This window comes from Neofelis nebulosa, chromosome 7 (genome assembly GCF_028018385.1).
Source record: "Neofelis nebulosa isolate mNeoNeb1 chromosome 7, mNeoNeb1.pri, whole genome shotgun sequence".
In the NCBI taxonomy this organism is placed as follows: Eukaryota; Metazoa; Chordata; class Mammalia; order Carnivora; family Felidae; genus Neofelis; species Neofelis nebulosa.
Genome location: NC_080788.1, coordinates 53,512,032 through 53,535,825, shown reverse-complemented (window position 1 = coordinate 53,535,825; position 23,794 = coordinate 53,512,032). Strand labels below are relative to the sequence as shown.

Genomic DNA, 23,794 nt, shown 5'->3' with positions numbered 1-23,794 from the left:
ACTAGGAGGCATGAGGCAACTGCCCCTTCAAGCAAGGCAGGCTGAGTAAGGTCCAGAAAGGCTCTGGCCAGAGCCCAACTCTTCAGCCAGAAAGCCCCTCAAAATCAATTGCAGAGTGGTCTTGGGGCATGCTCAAAGCCCCTCAGCTGAGCAGTAGCAGAATGGAGTTAGAACCAGGTCTCCTGATGTCCATTCTTGAGTTTTTTTCTCATCACCCTGCTGCCTCCTGGGTATAGGTCTCACAGCAGTTCTTGGCCTGTCATATCCAAGAAGTCTCCCTTCACAGAAGGCTCCTTCATCTCAGGCAGGCAGGGCTTTTCTGGTTCTGATGGGTGGCTTTTTTAATCCTCCAGTACCAACTGTCTCCCTGTTTCTATCCATCCCTTTCCTTGGAAAGATCTCCTGGGGTCTTCAGTGGCCACATGATGGGTAGCCTGGGTTTGCTGCCCAGCAGCAAACCTAGGGACAATGGTCACATGCCTTGGCTTCTGGGCATGCTGATCCTTTTCTCCAGAGAGGTCGGGGGGGGGGGGGGGGGGGGAGGGGGTGGAATCCAGTGACTTCTCCAGCCTTAAGAATTCCTGTCCTCCTCCTCAGTCTGACCCTCGCTCTTCCCGCCTGGGCCACAGCAGTGCCCACGGGCAGGGCAGTGAGAAAAGGAGGGAGACCTGGGTTTGCTGGTTTTCTTGGCCAGGCACCAGGAGCATGAGTCCTGCCCACCCTTTTTCTGCCAGCCTGCAGTCTCCACTAGCTCCTCTCCCTCTCTCACCCGCCTGTCCCTCCGGGCTGCTCAGGCGCCACCACTACTGTCCCCAACCCGCCCCGCCAGCCTGAGCAAAGGGCAGCGTGACTCACGGCGGCGGCGGCGCTGCCACCAGCCCACGGCTTGCCCGAGGCGTATAAAGGCCGCCCGGCGGGCCGCGGCGATTCCTGCCCGGCCCGAGGAGCGCAGAGCATGGCCAGGGGCGCGGAGCGAGGTCGCGGGGACGCCGGCTGGGGCCTGCGGGGCGTTCTGGCGGCGGTGGCGCTGCTCTCGGCGCTCAATGCCGCTGGCACGGTGTTCGCGCTGTGCCAGTGGCGCGGGCTGAGCGCGGCGGTGCGGGCGCTGGAGGCTCAGCAGGGCCCGGAGCAGCGCGAGGACAGCGCCCTGCGCTCCTTCTTGGCCGAGTTGAGTCGCGCGCGGCGCAAGGCGCCGGCTCCTCCCCCGGACCCCGCAAGCGCCGCGCGCAATAAGCGCAGCCACGGCGGGGAGCCCGCGCCGCACATCCGCGCAGAGAGCCACGACATGCTGATGATGATGACCTACTCCATGGTGCCGGTAGGCGGGGGCTTGGCTCCCAGTGGCGCCTCCGCCGGGGTGGGCGGCGGGCAGCGCGGGGAGAGAGGCCCAGAGGTCCTGTGCTCCCTTGGATGGATGGCGAGGAGCCGAGAGAGGGCCCTGGGCTTGAGCACGGCTGGGAATGTCACCTGGGCCAGCACCTTAGCCCTCTGAGGTCAGTTTCCTCATCCTTCTTTGAGTCGGCAGATAAATGAGGGGCGCAGGCAGTGTTTTTAAGAGCCTACTTTCCTTCGTTACTTCGAACAAAACACGAACAGCACGGGGAAGACTTTTCTGAGGGCGCAGGCTTCTTCAATAAAAGGATTCTTTCCCTGGCTTCATCTAGTGGTCTGGCTTTTCACCTGGCCTGGGACCATCGTCAAGAGATCGGTTGAAGCGAACACAGTCCACTCTAATTTTATCAATCACCTGGGACCTTGATGCATAAAAAGTTGCTCTTAGGTAAAGCGATTCCAAATGGGAAGATTGATATAGAGAAATTTACTTAAAATTCACCGTGAATGCTGAGGTTCTAATGTGGGCTCCAGCGGGTCTATGGAACTCCAGAAATTACCAGTGTGCATTCAAGGGGCCGTGCATCTAGGAAGAGTGCATTAGATTATTTTCACTAGCTTTTCATTCGATTTGCACTCCCCCAAAAAGATTTAAGAAACTCTGCTCTTTAAAAAAAAAAAAAAAAAGGACTTAAAGCAAAGCCTCAAAAATCTTTTTTTTCCAGTTTCAAGTTTTTTTGCTTTTGCTGTTTTCAACTCAATAATTATCTAACAATTACATTCAGATCACATTGCAGTTCCCCATTCCATTTCATTATCCTTTACAACCACAGGAGTCTTGTTTCATTTTATAATTACAAAGATTTCAGTTCTGTCGTCCCAAGAGTGAGCCATACTTCGGAATCCTAGGTATTTGAAGATAAACTCACTTAAAGCTTCTGTTATCATAGAAACTTTTAAATATCTTATATGAGCAGACATGCTTTTACAACTACAACATGGAAGTATTACACACTGCAATACATCTTTTGAGAGAGACCAAATTTTTCCATTCCTGACTTCTTTTTCCTCTTCTTCTTTTTTTTAAACCTATGTCATCATTTAACTATCTGCGTCCAAGCAAATTTTTTAAAAGACCTCTCTAAAATGAAGAAAACATAGACACACTTTGGGGAATTTACTCTTTCCCTTGGTTCCCTACCATGTATTTTGAGGGTTTTTTGAAACCCTTCAAGAAGGATGCATCTGAGCATCAACATTTTATATTTTTAATCTAGAAGCTTCTGTATTGCAGCCTGTTCAGTCACTAACCCAACGGGATGGAGAGATCCATTTCTGTGTTAGCCTGAAAGCCAGATTTAGCTACTACCACCTTCTCTGTTATAGGTCAGAGGGCAGAAACATCACATTTGTCAGGCTGAGAAGCATTCATAGATTATCACCAACTCGTCCACCACATGTAATGGGTATGCTTTGACCTTATAGAGTCATTGAGGGAATTTCCATGCAGGTCAGGAGGAAGCAACTGTCATATTGCTGACTTTCTGGTTGGGAGTAGTTCTCAAGCAGTAGTCTAGGGGTCAACCTGGAAGCACACGAAAATGCAGATTCCAGGGTCCCACCCTCATACTTATAAAATGATCATCCCCAGAATTGTCTTCCTTAAGAAGTCCTCTGATTCCCATTCCCCCACCTTCCCACCCCCTTGTGAGTTTGATACAGGGGTCCAGGGGCCACTTTGAGAAAGCTGCTTTAGATCACTGCTTCTCTACTTTACTTATTTATTTTTTTAGTGTTTACTTATTTATTTTGAGAGAGAGAGAGAGAGAGAGAGAGAGAGAGAGAGAGAGAAAATGCTTGTACATGCACAAATAAGTGAGCAGGAGAGGGGCAGAGAAAGAGGGAGAGAGAGAATCATAAGCAGGCTGTGTGCTCTCAGCACTGAGCCCAGGGGCCAGGGCTCCATCTCACTACCAAACCTTGAGATCAAGACCTGAGCTGAAATCAAGAGCCACTCAGATGCCCACACCACTTCTCTACTTTAATATGCACATGAATATCCTGATGATCTTTTTCAAATGCAGATTCTGACTCAGAAGGTCTAATTTCAGGCTTGAGATTCTGCACTTCTCATAAGCTTCCGCTGATATCAAAGCTGCTGGTTTGAGGACCACACTTTGAATAGCATGGTTCTAGAGTGATGGTTGCACATTGAAATCACATAGGGAGCTTTAAGCATGACTGATGCCTGGATCCCATGACCAGAGATTCTGAATTAATTGTTAGAGGTGCAGCCTGGGGTGCCCGGATATTGGCATACCTTCCTGATGACAGTGAGCAGCATTAAGCATCTCACTTCCACCAGGTCTCTTTTGAGGTCTCTGCTTCAAGCAGAGGAACCAATTTTATTGCCGAAAGCCCTTTAGTTTATTCTAGCAATATTCTTATCATTCATCTTTGCAAATTTTTCTCATTTTTACTCTCTGCCTTTCTCAGAGCAGAGAATTATTTACATGAGGAAATGGTGTTTTAAAAAGCACTTTCACAAGCACCTCTAGTAGAAAAGTTGCTAAGAAAGGCACCTGGGTGGCTCAGTTGGTAAGCGTCTGACTTCAGCTCAGGTCACGATCTCACGGTTCATAAGTTCAAGCCCCATGTCAGGCTCTGTACTGACAGCTCAAAGCCCTGGAACCTGCTTAGGAATCTGTGTCTCCTTCTCTCTCTGCCCTTCACCTGCTCGTGCTCTGTCTCTCTCTCTCAAAAATAAACATTAAAAACTATTAAAAAAAAAGTTAAGTTGCTAAGAGAACTGTTTATACGTCATGGAGGTCACTGTGCACAGTGTTATGGTTGAAATCTATACCTTCCCCCACCCTTTTATACAGCACCAGGAGGTTTTGAATGAGGATGAGATCAGAGGTTCCCCTCCGCCCTGCCACCCCACTCCACTGAGGTTCCATGTCCTTAGAGATCTAGGAACAAAAAATAAGTGGTAGGCAGATTAATGTCAGCATTTCAAAAAGGCTCATTTATCCAAGATGAGCCTCCTCAAGCTAACTGGCACTTCAAATTCTGTGCTTTTGGCTGAGAGTATATATCAGCTCAGCATGGTAATCCTGCTTAGCACATTCTGCCCAGAAACTGGTTGTTGGAAGGGCAACATAACTAATCATTACTTAAGAACAGTTAGTTTGGTACAGCCAAACGCATTAAATCCTTAAAAACAACTGGGTACTTTGGAGAAAAGTCATAAGGGCCTGGGTACCACTGAGCTAGACCAGCATTGGGAACCCATCTGCCAGGAACTCATGCAGGAAATGCGGCCTCTGTTTAGTCCCCGCCCCACTTCACACTGCCCCCCATCTCACTTTCCCCATCGGCTGCTCTCTCATCCCATTCTCTAGGTCTTACACTTACTGGTGTTCTGGTAGCTTCATCATCCTGTCCAAAATCTAGGGTCATGCCCCCGGTAGGAAAAGGGTTTTATTTCTCACAATGAACACCCTAAGAAGCTCTAAATGGTTGAAGATTTACATTTTTAAAAAATGAAACTCTAAAACTACTAGAGGAAAAGAAGGGTAAATTCATTTTTAATGTTGGAATGGAGAAAATCTTTCTTTTAAACAACTAGAAAGCCAGAAGCAAATAGTAAACAAATATAACTGCATTTAAAAAGCACACACAACAACAAAAACAAGCAGATGTACCCCGTAAACAAATGTAAAAGATAAATGACAAACTGGAAAAAAAATTGCAGCTCATACCATAGATATAAGGCTAATCTTCTGAATATATATAGCACTCCTATAAGTTAATAAGGAAAAAAAAAACCACAAGAATTTAATAGGAAAATCAGCAAACATAGGAATCCAATAGGAAAATGGAACACAGTTCTCAGAAAAAGAAATACAAATGTTTCTAAGTAAACATGTTAGAAAAGATGTTTAAGCTTAAAAATGCAAATTACACCTGTCCTGAAACATAATTTTCACCTGTCAGAATGACAAAACTACAAACATCTGACCACACATTCTCTTGGGGAAGCTAAAGAGAAATAGACATGCTTTTGCATTGCTGTTTGGACTGCAAATTAGTATGACCCATATGGAAGGCAATTTGGCAATACCTAAAAACATTACAAATACATTTACCCTGTGACCCAGAAATATCACTTGTGGGAATTTATCCTGAATATATAAAAATATATATATTTTTATATATTCAGGATATATTCATATTCTATGAAATGATATATGCACATATGCAGTGTGGAATATTTGTAAAAGCAAAATATTTTTGTTAACAACCTGTGCCCATCAGTACGGCACTAGTTAAATAAACTAACCTATGCACCCACTGGAATAGGTAGCTATAAAACGAGAATGAGGAAATTCTCTATGTGCCATTATTGGAATAGTCCTTGGGATATATTTTAAGTGAAGAAAGCAAGGCAGAAAAAAATATATATTGTATTACCTTGTATAAGGAAGAAGCAGAAAAATAAGTGAAGATACTAACAAAGGTACTTACTTAGGGAGAGTGGGGATAAAATGGGAATGAGACTTTCACTGTATAGCTTTGTGTATTATTTTGACATTTGAACCGTATTATTGTGTTACTCTATTGTGAGTAAAAAGACCATAACCACAAGGCTACATGGCCACTGACCCCGGACTGGGGGACAATAGGGTGTGGCAGAGATTTTGCCAGCCTGAAGTTCATGCATTGTGTCTAAAGGGAGGCTCTCAATGATTGTTGCTGTACAAGAGCAAGATTGTTGATTTTTTTTTGAAGAGAAGTTTAAAAATCTGACTCTTTATTTGAAATCTCTTGGCTTTGAAATATTGACAAAAATTCCAAAAAAATATTTTTAACTGGCTGAGTGCGTTGGCCAAACAACACTCACATTGTTAAGGGCCGTGCTGGGACTACCGAGCTTAGTTCTGAGCAGTCTCTTCTTATAATCATGAGTGGTTTTAAACAAAAATGGCTTTATTTCGCTCCACCACATCCCCTCCCCCACTCATTTCCTACCCTGGTTCTGCAAGGATAGCGGTAACTCTGCCACTGTTATTGTTGGTTGAGTGGAGATGGGTTTCTTTGTGTGTTTGGTTTGGTTTGGGTTTTGTTTTGTTTTTTGGCTGTTTTCTAAAAATCAACTCCACCTTCAGTGGATGGAGATTTCCCGTCACTGTGGCTTTTCAAAAGCATGTGCTCCAGTTTGGAGGATAGTTCTCAAGGAGGAGATGCCAGCGGTGTTAAGCTATGTAATGCATTATTATGACAATCAGAGCTTTTTGTGATGACTGTAATGAGGTACGCTTTTATGGGTCTATACATTATCTTGTTTATAGGGGGACATCACATTACCTACAGTCAGAGCTCCTGTTTGATTGGATGCTATATTTCCTTGAAGGCCCTAACTTGGCTGTGCCAGGGTTTACCTCCCTTTCCTATTTCTTGGAGAGAATCACTTCCAGGTGATATAAAAGCTGAGGATTTAGGGGCGCCTGGGTGGCTCAGTCGGTTAAGCTTCTAACTCTTGACTTGGGCTCAGGTCATGATCTCACAGTTCATGAGTTCACAAGTCCCCTCATGGAGCTCTGTGCTGACAGTGCAGACCCTGCTTCAGATTCTCTCTCTCTCTCCCTCTTTGCCCCTCCTCTACTCGTACTCTCTCTCTCTCTGAAAATAAATAAATAAACTTCAAAACAAAAACAAACTGAGGATTTAGACTAGGGATCAACAAACTATGCCCTGTAACCAAATCAAGTTTGTCACTTGATTTTGTACAGCCCACAAAGTAAGATTTTTACATGTATAAATGGTTGGGGAAAAAATCAAAAGAATAATGATATTACATGACACAAACACTATGTAAAATTCAAATTTCATTAATCATAAATAATGTTTTGTTGGAATACAACTATGCTCATAGTTGATACTGCAAACACACCCGTAAACTTGACTCATGATGCCATGTTGAGGAAGACAAGTGAGAGCTAGCTCCTTAGTTACATCCTTCAGACACTTTCTTTGTCAAAACACATTTTGCACACATGCAAATAAAACACTCAATGCAGATACATAATTGTCGCGATTCTCTAAGGACATATGTAAAAACCAAGTGGGCCAAGACTGAGCATCTAGACCCACCGAGAACAGGGCAGTTGTGTTGACCATGTGAATGGCATTAAGCCATTTGGAACCACTCCCAGATCCTGGAGCTATTCAAAAGCTCTTAGTCTCTTACTAGCCAACGTGTTAGAGGGGAGGGCAGCAGTTACAAGCCTGCTAAGCTATAGCAGGCTATAGCCTGAACAGGATGGAACTTCTGGGGCCTAATATATTGCCCACTCTCTCTGTTTCCTGCCTTTCCTTCAACCTTTATTGCCTCTATGCCAGAGATAAAATGAATTGTTTTCCTTTGGAACTCAAAGGCACATGCCCCCCTGGAACAGTACCACTCCACTCTGGAGAGACAGCAGAGCCCCCAAACCAGCCCATCATTTAGTGACCCAATAGACCACAGGCTGAGAGATCCTTGAGAAGAAGGACCTTTCTGGGTAAGTTCCAGAACAACTTCTTAGAGTAGGAGTCTTCCATTGCTAAGAGATTATTTATCTTTGCCATTGCTCTCGTCCCAGGATCTCTCTATGGCTAGTCCAGGCTCACCATCACATGGTAGTCCTTACACCTTTGGCCACTGTGTGCCCACCCTAACTTGAGTAACCTAGGATTCTTTCCTCACTTTCAGGTTCCCAGCCAAATTCTCTCTCCCTCATGCTTCCCTGAGTATGTTGTAGTGGTGAGCAGTGTGGCCCCGGGAGTCAGACAGATTCACATTCTGGGCCCACAGCCTTGTAGCTGGGCCGCCTTGGGCAAGTCTTTTAATGTGAGAAGTAAAGGAGATGATTCATTTTCGGAAATACCAAATAAAAGCTGTGCTGTCTAGTTAACAGTAGGTTTACAACCTATTGGAAAAAATGTATGAACCCTCTTTCCCCCCCATTACCCCACCCCCACCCCCGGCCGATGCTGCAACAATGGCGTCCCAAACCTTTAGACACCTTACTTCCTGGTTCTTCTTCCCCTCTCTGTTTTGTGGGCTTATTTTTATGGGCTTATTTGCAGGGACTTTGCAATGAGCATGAGCCAAAGAACAAAGGGAGGAGAGAATGAAAGTGTCACCTGAGGGAATGTACATTTGTTCCAATCAGACTACTTTTTGCCTTACATGGGCATAGGTGACTTCTAGGTAAGGCTCTAACCTCTGTAGTACTCAGCCAATGAGGAACCAGGGGAGGGACTTGCATGCTAGGAGATAAATTGTCTGCTGTAACTGCCCCAAGTGTGCCTGTCCATCAGGCACCTGCTCTTACAAGAACGTTGATTAAAGCCTCACTTCACTGTGCTCCGAGTCTCTGTGTCCCTCCTTTGATCAGGTCAGTGGGCCTATTCCTCACATTAACTTCTCCAAACTTCAGTTTGCTCATCTGTAAGACTGCGATAATAGCATGCACCTTATCTTGTTCTTAGGAGATTTAAGGGAAATGATGTAGATAAAGTGTAGCGCCTGGTATAGCCAGGTTCCCAATAGCTATTCATTGTTACTGTTATGAAGATTTTTCATTATTACTTTATCATTAGCCCTTCTTGCCCCATGCTCTCAGCATCTTATTTCTGGGTTTATTCTTTATCACCAATTCCTTCAGAATGCCAAGTTGCCTATCCGTAGGTACTTCTGTCAGCTGCTGCTTTGGGATAATATTTGGCCTCTTGACACCTAGATTGACATCATACCAACCTAAATCATCTTGTAAAAATAAAACAGAGTGAGCTTAATACGCTGACAGGGCTTCTTGAGCAGGTCAGGATTTACTGGGCCCTCACCCCTTCTGCATGGCCACTGATGACAAGGTTTGACAACCATGAAGAGGAAGTCATCTTGACCCCCTTTCTAATTGGCTTAGCTGATTTTAACTTCTACTGGTTACTGTTGGTCACAGTCCTAAAAAGTGCTTTGGATGCTTTCATTTGGAAAATTGAGAAAATGACAGTAAAAGGTAGAGCAAAACAACTTCTAAGAAAGAAGAACAGTTTACTTCTTAGGGGTCTCATGTTCTCCAGGATATGACTAACTATGTAGGAACTATCAGAACAGGTTTTATATCTGATAAAACATACTTATCTGAGAAAAAAAATTTTTTTTCTCTGCATTCCTCAAACTTACCCCCTTGCCCCTGAAAAAGAAATCCTTGGCCAAATCTAGTTGACATTCAAGCTTAATTTACATGCATTTTATCTACAGACTAAAGGTCACGTTGTGTGAAATAAGCTGAAGCTTTTAGGTTGTGATTCTGCTACAAAGGGAGCATTTTTCAGCCCATCAGTTGCTTTTATGTAGCTCTTTGGGTTTTAACAGCTCTATATTTTAAGTAGATATAATTTACTTCTAGTTTAACTGAAGTTCAAGACACAATTTTCTTCACTTAAGGGTAGAGTTAAAACAACAAGGCCAACTAAATATCATTCAAGATGCAATTTGTGGAGTTTGTTCTGAGTGCAATAGAGTAACCCTTTCATCTGCCATTCAGAAAGTTTCCTGTACTTAGCAAAGTGCTGGAAACTTTGGAGACCCTGCCTGAGCTGTATGTATAAAAACTGTGAAGTACTTGGGAAAAAATTGTGGACAACTATATCCAAGTTAAATGATGAACTCCTACTCCAAATTATTCCCTGGTTTTTCAGTAACCTAATGTGTGAGTATTGGAGTCTGGAATCATTTTTACTTGAGGGTGGAATATGCCTCTAGGCAAAACTTGAGGACCTTAGAATTAATCCCTCTGAACAGGGAGACCTTTAGACAAAAATCCTTTACAGTGAGCTAGCTGTGTGATTAGCATTGGGGCAGTCAAGAAGAGAGAAATCAATTCTCACTAAGGTGATGAAGGAAGTTATCATGGAGGAAACAGAATGTGAAGTGAGCAATATAGGGCTGGTAAGATTTGGGCAGGCAAGGAGGTCAAATCACTCCAAGGGCAGATAATAACTTAAGCCAAGCTCAAGGGACTGGAATGAAAATGGTACCAGGCTGGAAGAGCAAGGAACCAAGGAGGTCTTGCTGCACTGGGGAGTTTGGGCTGGGGGGATGGGGTGGAATTGCTTGAATTTACACTTTTGAGAAGTTGAGTCTGAATCTGATGGGCAATTGGGAGCATTGTAGACCCTTTATCAGGAAGGAGTCATGAAGAAAGTCATTCTGTAGCACTGGTCTGGTAGTGCAATGCAGGAAAGGCAGGAAAGAGACCAGAGGCAAGAAGAAAATTAGGAAGTTATTGCCTTAGTCCAGGCAAGAAATGATTCATGTCTGGCTAAGGTGGTGGCATCAGAAATGGAGAAGAAGATATATGTCCTACAAATACCAAGACAGAAGAATGAATTGAACTGGTAACTAATTGGATATAATAAAGAGAAAGGAACCATTTAGTCTAGATCCATCCAATACTGAGAAGGATGGTGTCATCACTGGCAGGATTGAGGAAACACTGAAGCAGGTTAATTTAGAAGTGAGGATGCTGAATGTGTTTTGAGACTGAATATGAGATGAAAAGGTTGGGGTGGGGGGAAGGGAAGGAAAACTGAGGAAGAAAAGAGTATTCAGAGAAAGGAGAACATCCTGCTTCGAAGAACTCTTGTCTTCTCTGTGAGAGAGAGGTCTTCACAAGTCTGAAAAGTAATAGGCAGACCCAAAACCTTTAGATTGAGTGCTAGAATCATACTGTGTTTACTCCTGACTCCCTTTGAGGTGTGTGACCTTTGACAGCTCACTCAACCTCTCTGTGCCTCAGTTCTCTCATCCTTAAGAAGGCAATGATAGCAGTGTGTATCTTAGGTGTCACATTCAATTCAATAATTCATGTAAACTCTTTAGCATGGTGTATACAAGTTAATAAACCTGTTAGCTTATTATTACTGATATTTCAGTATTTCTCAAATACTTCCTTTCCGTGCTTCAGGGAATTTTGACACCTTGTAATAAAAACAATACAGATTGAATCAACAGAATTTGCCAGAGAAAGGGCAGATTCTAGGATGACTCTAAAGTTTGGAATCTCAGGTGATTAGGGGAACACACAGATCTCTAGAAAGAATGCTGTTTCCCAGATAGTTGTTTTGCTGGTTACTGGATCCAAAAGGAAAATATATATGTGTGTGTGTGTGTGTGTGTGTGTGTGTGTGTGTGTGTGTGTGTGTGTATTTAGGGAATTTCATTATATGAAGCATAATTTACAAATATCTTTATTCATGTCCAATGTGAACTCATTCATTCCTTCATTGACCAAATCTTTTTGAACCCCATAAGAACAGCATGTTTTTCAAGAAAAATTTTTTTAATGTTTTATTTATTATTGAGAGAGTATGAACTGGAGGAGGCAGAGAGAGAGGGGGACATGGAATCCAAAGCAGGCTCCAGGCTCTGAGCTGTCAGCACAGCCCAATGCAGGGCTCAAACTTGTGAAATGCAAGATCATGACCTGAGCCGAAGTCAGACGCTCACTCGACTGAGCCACCCAGGTGCCCCAGAACAGCATGTTTTTCAGACCAGTGGTCCCAATCAGCAAGTGTTCTTATGCTAAATGCATCAATAATTATTTTTTGGGTGAGCATCTCACCCTTAAGGACCTTCTCCAAATGTTTTCTGGAGTAACCACTTACAGCTATTCCCTGAAACAAGGAGGAGGGAGGAGGGGGCTGAGCAAAGAGCTGGTTGACAAAACATCTTCACAAATGTTTTTGCTATGTACAAAGAATGCCACAGGGCAGAGTTTTGAGATAATGGTTTAATTCTTTGTCCATTTCCCAACACTGGACAAGTTACTTGCTATGGTTTATGTATACTTTTCTGACTATAAGGTAAGGATAAGAATGCTTAGATAAAAATCAGAAATTACCTGAAGATGCTTGTTGAAGGGAACAATGTGAGCACAAAATATTGTTATTAACAGTTGGTGAAAGATTATTCTAGCAACATTCATGCTTCAGAAAACTCCATTAGAGACCAGGAGGAGACAAGTGATTCTCAGCTCACTTCAAAACACTCATCTCTTTCTTTCCTAACTCCTTCTGCACTTATTTGTCTGTATCACACAAACTAAAACTCTGTGTACAGTTTTGGTCTCCAATTTGTCACCTTTGGGCACCTTGTCTCCTTAAATACATCTCACCATTCTTCGCTGTGCCTCTAGTGAGGTAGTTGATGAATACCTCTTTACTGAAGAATTCATCCACAACTCAACAAGTACAAATCTAAAGTGAAGTATCTGTCAGTTTCTGAATCTGGTTTCTTGTCCTGCTAAGAGTTTTGAAGGTGGGTCCTAGAGCATTTTTTAAATTCTTTCCTCAGAATTCATGCTAGCCACCAAATAGGAGATGGTATTGGTAAGACTTAGAGGCCTGCTCCACCTGTCAGAGATTCATTCATTCGATATGTGGTTACTGAGCAACTACTATGTCCCAGGCACTATTGTGGGTGCATGAGAGACAGTATGAATGAAGCATACAAATCCCTGTCCTCTTGGACTTTATGTTCTGGAAGGGAAGGGCAGGCAAAAACCAAAGTACAAAATACATACAGTATTAGAAGGTGATAAGTGCTATGGAAAATGATAAAGTAGGGGTGGGGATTAAAGAGGGGGAACAGGAAGATTCAATTACCAGTCATGTGAGTAGGGAAGGCCTCACTGGGAAGGTGATGTTTGAGCAAACACTTGAAGACGGGGGAAATGAGCCATGTAAATATCTGGGGAAGGGCCATTCAGGCAGAGGGAACAGCAAGTGCAAAGGCCACAAAAAAGGAAACTGGAGCGGAGTGAGTGGGAGGGAGAAGCCGGTCAGAAAGGAGGTCAGAAAGATAATTGAGGGGGCCAGATAACAGTTCGCATATTGCTTTGCAAGCTGATGTAAGGACACTGACGTTTATCGGGAGTCTTTGGAGGTTTTCAGGCAGAGGAGTGACATGATCTGACCTGCCTTTTCAGTGAATCCCTGTGATGACACTAGATTCTGTATGGGGCAGGGTTGGCAGTGGAAGCAGGAAGGCCTTTTAGATACCTATTGTGATAATCTAGATGAAATAAGATAGTGGCTTAGACCAGGGTGCTGGCAGCAGAAATGATAAGAAGTGGACAGTACCTAGATAAATCTGATGGTCGAGTTGATGGCATTTGCTCACAATCTGAATATAGGTATGAGGAGGAAAATAGATATTAAATGACTTCAAGGTTAGTGGCCAAGCCAATGGAATTGCCTTTAACTGAGATGGCAGAACTGTAACTGTTTAAGAGGAATATCAGGAGTTCAGTATGGGGCATGTTAACACTGAGATTTCCTTGAGATGTTCAAGTGAAGAGGTCCAAGAGGGAGATGCATACCAGAGTCTGGGAAGGGGTCCCAGTTGGAAGTGTCCCCAGAAAATAGCAGAAGTGCTGAGTATGATCATATTTATTACCTGGACACTGGCAGGCTCTAACCAAGAATCTATCCACTCCTTATTAAACTCAGACTGTTGGGAAAAAAAATAACAACTCGGGGCGCCTGGGTGGCTCAGTTGGTTGAGTGTCCTACTTCGGCTCAGGTCATGATCTCACAATTAATGAGTTTAAGCCCCATACCGGGCTCTGTGCTGACAGCTCAGAGCCTGGAGCCTCTTTCAGATTCTCTGTCCTCCTCTCACTCTGCTCCTACACCACTTATGCTCTGTCTCTCAAAAATAAATAAAAACATTAAAAAAAAAAACTCTTTTACAAATAACTAGATTAAACCAATTAACTGTATTGCGAGCCTTTTGTGCCCAAAGATTTTGTCTTACTTTTATAAGCACAGAGCCCAGCTTATCAAGTGTTTGCTGATAAATAAATAGGTACTTCTAATCATTCAGAAATATTTTAGAAATAAATTCAAAAGAAATCTTTTAGCAACTAAGTAATATGTAAGTCAATATAACAAATGCTAACTGCCTGTTCTGGGCAGTGTGGGTGCACACTGTGGATGATGAGGAAGAATAGGAAAGGAATCCCCAACAAATTTATTGGCTAGTGGGAAGAAAAAGACAAATCCTCAAAAACTTGTGACACAAAGCAAAGGATAATAGGATTCTGAGAGAAATAAGATGAAAATCCAGTGGGCGATCAAAAAAGGTGTCAAGAAAGAGGCAGCATTTGAGCCAAGTCTAGAAGGATGGACAGGACTTCACAAGGCAAGTACTGGGTGGAGGCAAGAAGGGACTTGAACAGCAGGTGCTTTGTTTTAGCTCAAGCATGATATGGGTTGACATAAAAATATCTGAAAGTCTTTGCCTTTGTTGTTGAAAATTATTTTGAATACAGAAACTGTGAATACAGAATTTAAAGATGTTATCCCACCATCTTCTTACTTGCTTTGTTTCCAAGAAGAAGACTGTTGTTATCCTTGTCTTTGTTCCCCTGTATGGATTGTGTCTCCCCCCACCCCCGGCTACCCCTAAGATTTTCCCTTTAATACATGTTTAAGCAGTTTTATTATGATATGCCCTAGTGTCATTTTCTTCATGGTTCCTGTGCTTGGGTTTTGTTGAGCTTGTTGGAGATACAGATTTATAGTTTTCTTGAAATCTTGGAAAGTTTTCTGCTATTATTTCTTCAACTATTTTTCTGACCCCTTCTCTAGGCCTGCCAGTCAGGGACTCTAATTACATATGTGTTGGGCTACTTGGAGCTGTCCCACAGCTCACTGATGATCTCTTCACTTTTTATGTCTTTTGTCTCTGTGTGTTCCATTTTGGCTAGTTGCTATTGCTGTGTCTTCACATTCACTAATCTTTCTTCAGCAATGTCTAATCTGATTTTAGTCCCATTCAGTGTACTTTCCATCTAGACATTGTAATTTTCATTGCTAAAAGTTTGAATTAGGTGTTTTTTTATATTTTTTATGTTTCTATTTAACATGTTCAATCTTGCTTTAGTTTCTTGAACATTTGGAATACAGTTAAAATAAATGTTTCATTGTCTTTGCCTACTAATGTGTTCATTTGTATCATTTCTGCGTGAGTTTCACTTGATTGATTTTTTTCCTCATTATGGGTTGTGTTTTCCTGCTTCTTTGCAGGTCTGGTAATTTGCTATTGGATGCTAGACATTGTGATTTTACCTTATTTGGGGGGCTTATAGCTCAATTAGGCACTCTTTATATCAAGGAGTAGAAAACACACAGCCTTGGGTAACTTCCACATGGCTGACAGGTCACTGAGGTTTACAGAGGTTAAACATCGTGCTTAAGATCACAAAGCTGGTGAGTGAAAAAAATGGAATTCAGATCAGATGGAGTTGGATCTGACTCTAAAGCCTGTGTTCTTTACACCACACCTTTTGGGAGTTGAACATTTTTCATTTCAGGTAGTAAAATCTGTAAAGCCTTTCATTTATGGGTTCTTCTTTTTCTTTTATGCTTAGAATGTTCTTCCCTATCTTAAGATCTTAAGATCAAATCATCACCTCTATTTACTCATAGTTACATATAATTTCATTTGAAAGCTGTTCCAACACATTTGCATGTGTTTTAACTATACAGAGATAAAAGGAACCTTTCTTTCCCCTTTAAGAAACAATTGGCCAGAATTAGTTAATAGATTGCTGGATTTGAAAATAGGCAATTCACTACAAAACAACTTCTTAAAGTAAGGGCAAGGATTTGAGATTAGTAACTTGACTTAAAATGCTACTTTTTCTTTCTTTCTTTTGAATTTTGGGGTTGGGGGGAGAATTGTCTCAGATAGATTCAATGTCACATTGACTGCGTTTGCACCTGATGGAAGAAAGATGTGAGCACAGGAGATACTGGCAGAATGTGTTTCTGAGAGAGTGGCCCAAGTTTCTGGTTCTGCAGTTGGGTAAGCCCATTCATGAGAGGAGGGCTCCTTACTGCCAAAAACTCTGACCCAGCCTATCAACATAAGGAAAACCAAAAGGTCTGGCCATTCCTGAGATGCAGCTGCTTGAACTGCCCACAGGACAAGACTGAGAACCTGGGGCTTGTTGGTGCCTGAGAGGCACCTGGTGGGAGAAGGGAAAGGCTTAAGAAGGGGGTCATAATGACCAATAGCAACTTCTGTTTAATGGGTTAGGGAGCTTATCAATTTATGTCTGGCTATTTCTATAAATCCTACTCTGTTTTCCATTTTAAAGATAGCAATTAGACTTTAGTCAAATACTTTTATTAAATAGTATGAATTAATGATTTTTCAGAAATCAGAACCAGCTCATTTATGTTCAAATCATGAAATGATATCTTTATAAAACACCAATACAAACATATAAAGTTGTTTTTATCATGACTTTATTACTCTTCCCAGATGCTTCCTAGGGTAAGTATTGTCATGAGTCCTATTTTGTCAAGGGTCTGGGGCACTTGTACTAAGTCCTGTGCAGTCAACAAGAAACAACAGATATCTGCCACCACTGTTTGACCTGAGGTCAGAGCCTTGAAGAAGGCCTTGAAGCACACTTGGGGGAGGAATTGCTCCTTCAGGGACTTGCACTGCACATTTTCATATGTTCTCAGTGTTAATAAATGTCCTGAGGCCCTGATCCCAGCTGAAAGCAATTTTGCTGGAGACACTGGGTGAAGATGTTTGCTGGAACCACCTCTTCCAACTGGGACTGTCAATGAATCCTGAGCCCAACCCCAGCTGCTTCTGTGACTGCGTGCCAGAGGGCTGGCCAAGGCTTGTGGGTGGACTCTGAACCAACACTCTTTAATTATTTGTTTAGCATTTTGTTAGAATCCGGGCAGTGACTAAGGCAGGGTAAGAAGGAAAGTGGCAGGAGGCTGTACTGTCTCCAGCAGTTCTATAGCTCTGCAAAATAAATGCCTGAGGGAGAAGTAGTCCAACCACTGCTCCTTGGAGGGCAGACTGGCCTCCATACCCATCCTAATCCACTTGGTAAAGCAAGAGTTGTTGGTGAATGGCATGGTTCCCCATGACATTGGATTTTCATTGATGCTTGAGACTCCTTTTCACGTCAGCATCCCCATCTTGGCCTAGCTGACCCAGCCCTAACCAGCTGGGTGCAGAGCTCATGCAGGTGCCTCTACTCAAGACAGCATTAAAGGTCTAGGTTATTCCCCTGCATACCAGGGGGAATATCTATTATTTCTGGTTTTGTAGTGATGTTGATCCGGACAGGAAGGGGATAGTGATGTCTCAGGGATTATGTCTAGGATAATCCTGGCAGCTCCATGCTCCTGTTTCTAGGCATTAGTGGCATGTCTTCCAAAATAAAGTTATCTTAAACAAGCAGTCACAAAGAGAGATAGGTAACCACATGCTAGATGTTCATTTCTCATAAAACAATGTTACTGCTGGTTGGAAAGGAATAATATAATTGTTTGAGGAGTATATTCTCCTCCTAATTGAGTAACCAATTATGAAGTGTTTATTGAGTACTTACTTTGTGCCTAATGCCATTCTAATGCTGGGAAAGAGAACTAAGGAGTGAATGGGGCATACAGAAAAAGGATGAAACAGTCCCTACCAATAAGAACCATCTGGTTGAGAAGCCAGAGCAACACATGAAAAAGTGTGCCAACAACCACCCATATGGTAATGCTGCTGGGCTCAAACCGGGAACAGTCAGTGGGAACAGAGGTCTTTGGGGTAAGACCTGGGCAGGGTTTAGTTGGACCCTCAGGATTCCAGTCAGGATAAACTGACAGGATCACTCATCTGAGTGATCATCTGAGCTGACAAATGCCTGGACCTTTGGCTGATCCTCCTGCGGGCCTGCAGGAACAAGGTCATACTCAAGAATTTCACCCCCATAAAAGGCAAAGTCCATCTTCCCATTGGGAATTGCAAGATTGTCATACCATGTCTTGGCCCCAGTGTGAATTCTCGTCTTTCACAGGGCTGAGTCCAGGGTGACTTACCCCAGCTTTGGCCTGCATGAGGGATTCCTCCAACACCTGTGGTCTAACTCTCCAGCAGCTGGACCACTACATTTACAGCCCTATCTCTACAGTCAATGGTAGGCTGATTATCAGCTCTCAGGAGCTGTTTCTGAAGGATCATTTGTATGTGCATAATAACAGCAATTTGCATAATTGCAGAGAGTCATAACGAGTATTCATTTGTCTAAGAAAAATGGAATTTAAGTTACAGAATAGGTCAGATCTGAAAGGTAACTTGGAATTTAAACAGTGTTTTAGCTAGCAAACTAGAGCCTGTACTGGGGGAGCTACAGAGAAGCCTCAGCAGCACACATTGTTTAAGCAGTGCTCAAACCAGAACAAACTGGTGTGGATGGGCAGGTTTGCTCTCTTTTTCATGAATCAGTCCTGAGAGTAGAAGGTGTGAGGAAGGTAGGTCAAGAGGGTAGCCAGGCAACCACCACACAGTTTTGTGTTCAGATGAACAGTGGGGACTTGCTGCATTTAGCAATCCTTGTGCTGACAAGACATACTTTTCATTAAACCTTTCACTTTTGCACAGAAAAGATTTCTTAAGATTGATGTATCTTCAACTAGTGAAAATCTAATGCCCTATTCATATTAAAACTAAACAAAAGCAAAAATTTGCATTTTGAGTGGAATTGAGACAGTTCCTTTTGCAAAGGCTCAGCAGTATGAAAAGGTAGTTGTGGGAGAAAATAGCACTCAGCTCTGGAAGCCAGCTGAGTGAAACTGGGCCAGATACTCCACTTGTTCTCTCTGGTCCTCAGCTTTCTCTTCCCTCTCTTCCCGCTGACTCTAGGTCTCTGGGTGTCCCTCCCTACCTCCTCTCCCCCATCCTCTGGTTGGAGCAGAGTTTAAAATCATGTCTAGTCCAAACCTCTCATTTTACAGATAAATAAGGCCAACATCACCCTAGTTCACCCAGAGTAGCTCCATTTTTGTTTGTTTTATATTTTGGGGTTTGGCAATTTATGTGGGAAAAAGAAAAATCTTATGACTAATGAACACTCTGAAAATCACTGGACTAGACAACTGTTCTAGTTCATTCTATGGTCATTTGTCTAGAAGCAACAGGGGTCTGTCTGAGTTATTCCAAGTGATGGGAGTAATTGTGAAGGCATGATATTTGGGTTCCAGGGAAAGCTGGGCCATTAGATCCATCTTTTGAGTTCACATAATGTTTGCATGCTCACATCTCTCCCTCTAAATTACTAAAAACCTAACAAAGTGACAATCTTTTAAAGAAATATCTTTTAAAACTGTATATACTATGAAGTGAAAATCTTTCTTATTGCCTTGATCTCAGTCACCAGGGGAAAAAAGAATCTCATGACACTCCCAACTTTTTTTTGTGCTTATCCAGACATGTCTAAGATATCCTTTTTAAAAAAATGTTTATTTATTTACTTTGAGAGAGGGAGAAAGCATGAGCAGGGAAGAAGCAGAGAGAGAAGGGGAACAGACGATCTGAAGCAGGCTCCACGCTGATGGCAGTAAGCCTGGTGTGGGGCTTGAACTCTTACAAACCATGAGATCCTGACCTGAGCCAAAGTCAAATGCTTAACCAGCTGAGCCATCCAGGTACCCCTAAATATCCCTTTTTAACCAGAAAGTTGTATTGTCTGTTGTGGCTGCAAATGCACCTTGCTTAGCAGTACGCTAAGGCCCTCTATCAGATGAGTGTATATCATTTTACCTCATTTGTTTTCATCTGTTTAACAACTGCCTTACTGATGAACATTTAGATTGTTCCAATGCTTTTGCCATCACAATGTTGCCATGAACATTCTTGTCCAGGATACCCTTCTGTTAAAAAGAAAACTGCAGGCCCCAAAATGGCATCACTTAGGCCACGTCAGCAAACCGAGACTGAACACTTAACCTAACAGCACTTTCAACCCACCACCCCCTCCAAGGAATGTAACCTTTAGCCAGTCAACATGGAATTTCTTGGCCAATACTAGGAAATTTACTGATAGACCCCTTCTGCTCCCCTTAGGAGGGCAACCTTGCCTACACATTGCATTCCATGCTAATAAATTCTTCTTTTTTTAAATGCCCTCTCTCTGAATTTATTTCTTTTGTTTAGCTCAAATGAGCTCCCCTCTGCTTGCTAGATGGGATGCTCCTGATTCATGAATCATTTACTAAAGCCAATTAGATCTTCAAATTTACTCAGTTGAATTTTGTTTTTTAACAGATTTGGTGGCAGCAGTAGGATATAAAGCTGACTTCTGATGGCATTTTGGGGACAACCAGAAACACAGTCCTGGTACCCTGCAAGCCCTTTGAGTTCACTTTCTTTCTTGCCATTTCTGAGGGCCGCTGGTGAGTCCCTCCTGGTTTGAGCTCTGCTTTTTTTTGCGTTAGAGCTCCTGATCTATTGGCTTTATAGTCTAGGGTTATCCGGTCAGGGTAGATCTAACAGATCTAACAGATCACCAGTCCTTAGGTCTTGGTTCAGTCCACAGTGCCAATTTGGAGTCCCTTCCCAGTTCTGGTCCAGTCCACAGTCCCCATTTACTGGAGTTTGCTGGTTTAGTCCACAATGGGAATTGCTGGTGGCATACACGGTCTTCTCTTGGCCAATCGATGGAGAAATGTTTTGGTTCCTGCTGCTGCATTCAGGTGCTCATGTTTGTTTTGTCCTGTTTTGTGTAAATAAAGACTTAGTAATGGGATCCTTAAATTCTAAAGAGTTAAGTATTCTACCTTCTAGCATAGTTGCTTATTTTGTATCTTACAATTTGGTCCTGGAAGTCATAAAAGTATGCAAGCTTATTTTATGTCCTAAAGAACTTGGTTTGGTCACCATCAGGTGGCAGACCCCAAAATAAGGCCAAACAGAAATGTGAGTTGTACCCCAATTGTGACTACACATGGCCAGACAGAAATGTAGGTTAACTCCACTTGATAGGGTCCTACGAAACTGCTACCAGCTCTCAGAGGAATTGCAGCCTAGAAATATAATGGCCATGGTAGGGAATGTTCCAATTAGATAAGATCATTTAAGAGGTACACTTGAAAGTGAGGTCTCCCAAATTAAACAGAATGGGATACCAGTTTTAATTATCAAGTGGAAGTCTTAGTTATTGATGGAGACTCTGACTGCTCCCATTTCCTCTAAGTACTCATTCTACTAATCCTGTCTGAATTGTTTTTCCACCGTGAAAAAACTATGCAACTGTAAACAAAAGGCTGCCAAATTAATGGCCTTAGAGACACCCTCATATCTACCTTCAAAGGAGGGCCCCCAAATCGACCCCTTCCAAAGATGACAAAACTGAGGAGTTTTCTTGCAAACTGCTCATTATTCCTTTAAACAGCCAAGGGCAGACACCTGGGTGGCTTAGTCCATTAAGCGTCTGACTCTTGATTTTGGCTCAGATCATGATCCCAGTGTTGTGACATCAAGCCCTGCATCAGGCTCCGCACTGAGCATGGAGCCTGCTTAAGATTCTCTCTCTCTCTCTCTCTCTCTCTCTCTCTCTCTCTCTCTCTCTCTCTCTCTCTCTTTGCCCCTCTCCCCTACTTGAGTGCTCTCTTTCTAAAAACAAACAAACAAAAAAAACAGCAACAGCCAAGGGGATACTCTGGTAGATACCAGAGCCTGCAGAGGGAACCTGAGAAGCATTGGCATAAGTCAGTGAGAGGTGAAAATTCTTACCAGAAACAGCTCTTCTGAATCTCTGTCTGTAGTACCCTCCTCAAGAGAGGAAAATAAAATATGCCGTGCCTTCCTTTCCAAATCCAAAACCATTGTTTGTTGATTCCTTCTTTCCCAAGGATATTTATTGCCTCCTGGCTTGTCTTGTTTTACATAAATGGGTTTTGGTTTCTTCCTGACTGGGACAAGCAGATTGCTGGTTCTTTCTTTGGGCTGTGTTTGAGAGAGGCTCTGGATTTGGGGAAGACAATACTCTTTGCACCCCCTTGTCTTATACCCAGGAGAGTTATGCAGTACTGCCAGAGATATTCAAAATTGGAACTATGTCCCCAAAAGGAAAGAAACCAATTAAGAATAATGTAGTTGCATAGGTGAATCAATCTGTGATGTCATTTAAGTTATAGCTTAACTCGGAGGAATTGAGAGCCATTATCCAAATGTTATATATTTTTTACAAAACCAAAGTTAGCTCTAGAGGCAATTAAAAATTCACCTATTCCTTTACCAAATCCAAAACTTTTCTTGTTTGTCTTGTAGATTATTGGCTTTAGGAAATCCAAGCCCTTCCTGGAGAACTTATATTCTTTCTCTGTTCCTTGATGTATACATTTTATCGTGTCTTTGAAATATAAACAAAGTCCACAATTACCTGAGACTGAAGGATACTTAATCTCATCCCAGAAAAGGGATTTAAAATCCAGTGGTCTTTGAAATTTTCAAGAAGCAAAATTTTTTTTCATGTTTATTCTTATTTTTGAGAGAGAGAGTGAGGGAGCACTCTCTCTCCCCCACCCTCCACATGAGCAGGGGAGGGGCAGAGAGAGGGAGACAGAGGATCCAGAGCAGGCTCTGTGCTGACAGCAGTGAGCCTGATTCAAGGCTCAAACTCATGAACCATGATGAGATCATGACCTGAGCTGAAATCAGATGCTTAACTGTCTGAGCCACCCAGGTGCCCCGAGCAAAGCCTTTTTAAAATACAAATGGTTAAAATACAAATGGTTAAATGCACAAACTCTAGCACAGCCTATTTAATTCCAGGGACAAATATGAATCTGAAAAATCTTCTCCACAAATATTTATAACTATAAGCCCTTTACATCTGTCTGCATGTGCATCCAATATATATGTTGTAAATGTGGGATATTTTTCTATCTTTAGTTGGAATTGCTAAAGTTAATTTGTAAAAGAGCTCTATTTAGTTATCTCAGAAAGATAGAAACTAACCAAAATGTTTTTATTTATTTTTTTAATGTTTATTTATTATGAGAGAGAGAGAGAGAGAGAGAGAGAGAGAGAGAGCATGACTGGTGGAAGGGCAAAGAGAGAGGGAGAGAGAGAGAATCCTAAGCAGGCTCTGCACTGAGAGCGCAGAAATCAAGAGTCAGATGATTAACTGACTGAGCCACCCAGGCTCCCCCAAATGTTTTTTAAGTTCACATGATCTGGGAAAATATTCTCTTTAAAAGCTAGCTTAAGGTTGATGATTTAATTAAAACAAACATGTCTATAGAGTTATCAACATTAAATATAAATATAAAACTTTTACTCTATCTGACTTCACTGGACAAGTTAAGTTCATATTATCTCTTGCAGGATCTGTCAACAAAAAAAACAATAGCTTAGTAGGAGAGTGGCTGACTTTGATGTCTCCTAAAGTTTTCGTAGGTAATCTAAATGTAATTATTGGGAGCAAATAATTTAGATGTAAGTGAAATAAGAGTTTATAGATACATATTTTTTAATTTTTTAAATTAAAGAAAAATTTTAATGTTTATTTCTTTTTGAGAGAAAGAGAGACAGAGC

At 42.3% G+C, this 23,794-nt stretch overlaps 1 protein-coding gene across 1 annotated transcript in view; it reads left to right on the top strand.

Annotated features, from left to right (window-relative positions):
* The first annotated feature begins 672 nt into the window (after positions 1–672).
* GLDN (gliomedin) overlaps positions 673–23,794 on the top strand; it is a 58,817-nt gene continuing 35,695 nt past the window's right edge. The window contains exon 1 of the mRNA XM_058737738.1: positions 673–1,318. Coding sequence (XP_058593721.1) covers positions 956–1,318 — 363 coding nt within the window. The 5' untranslated portion in view covers positions 673–955. The remainder of the gene's footprint in view (positions 1,319–23,794) is intronic.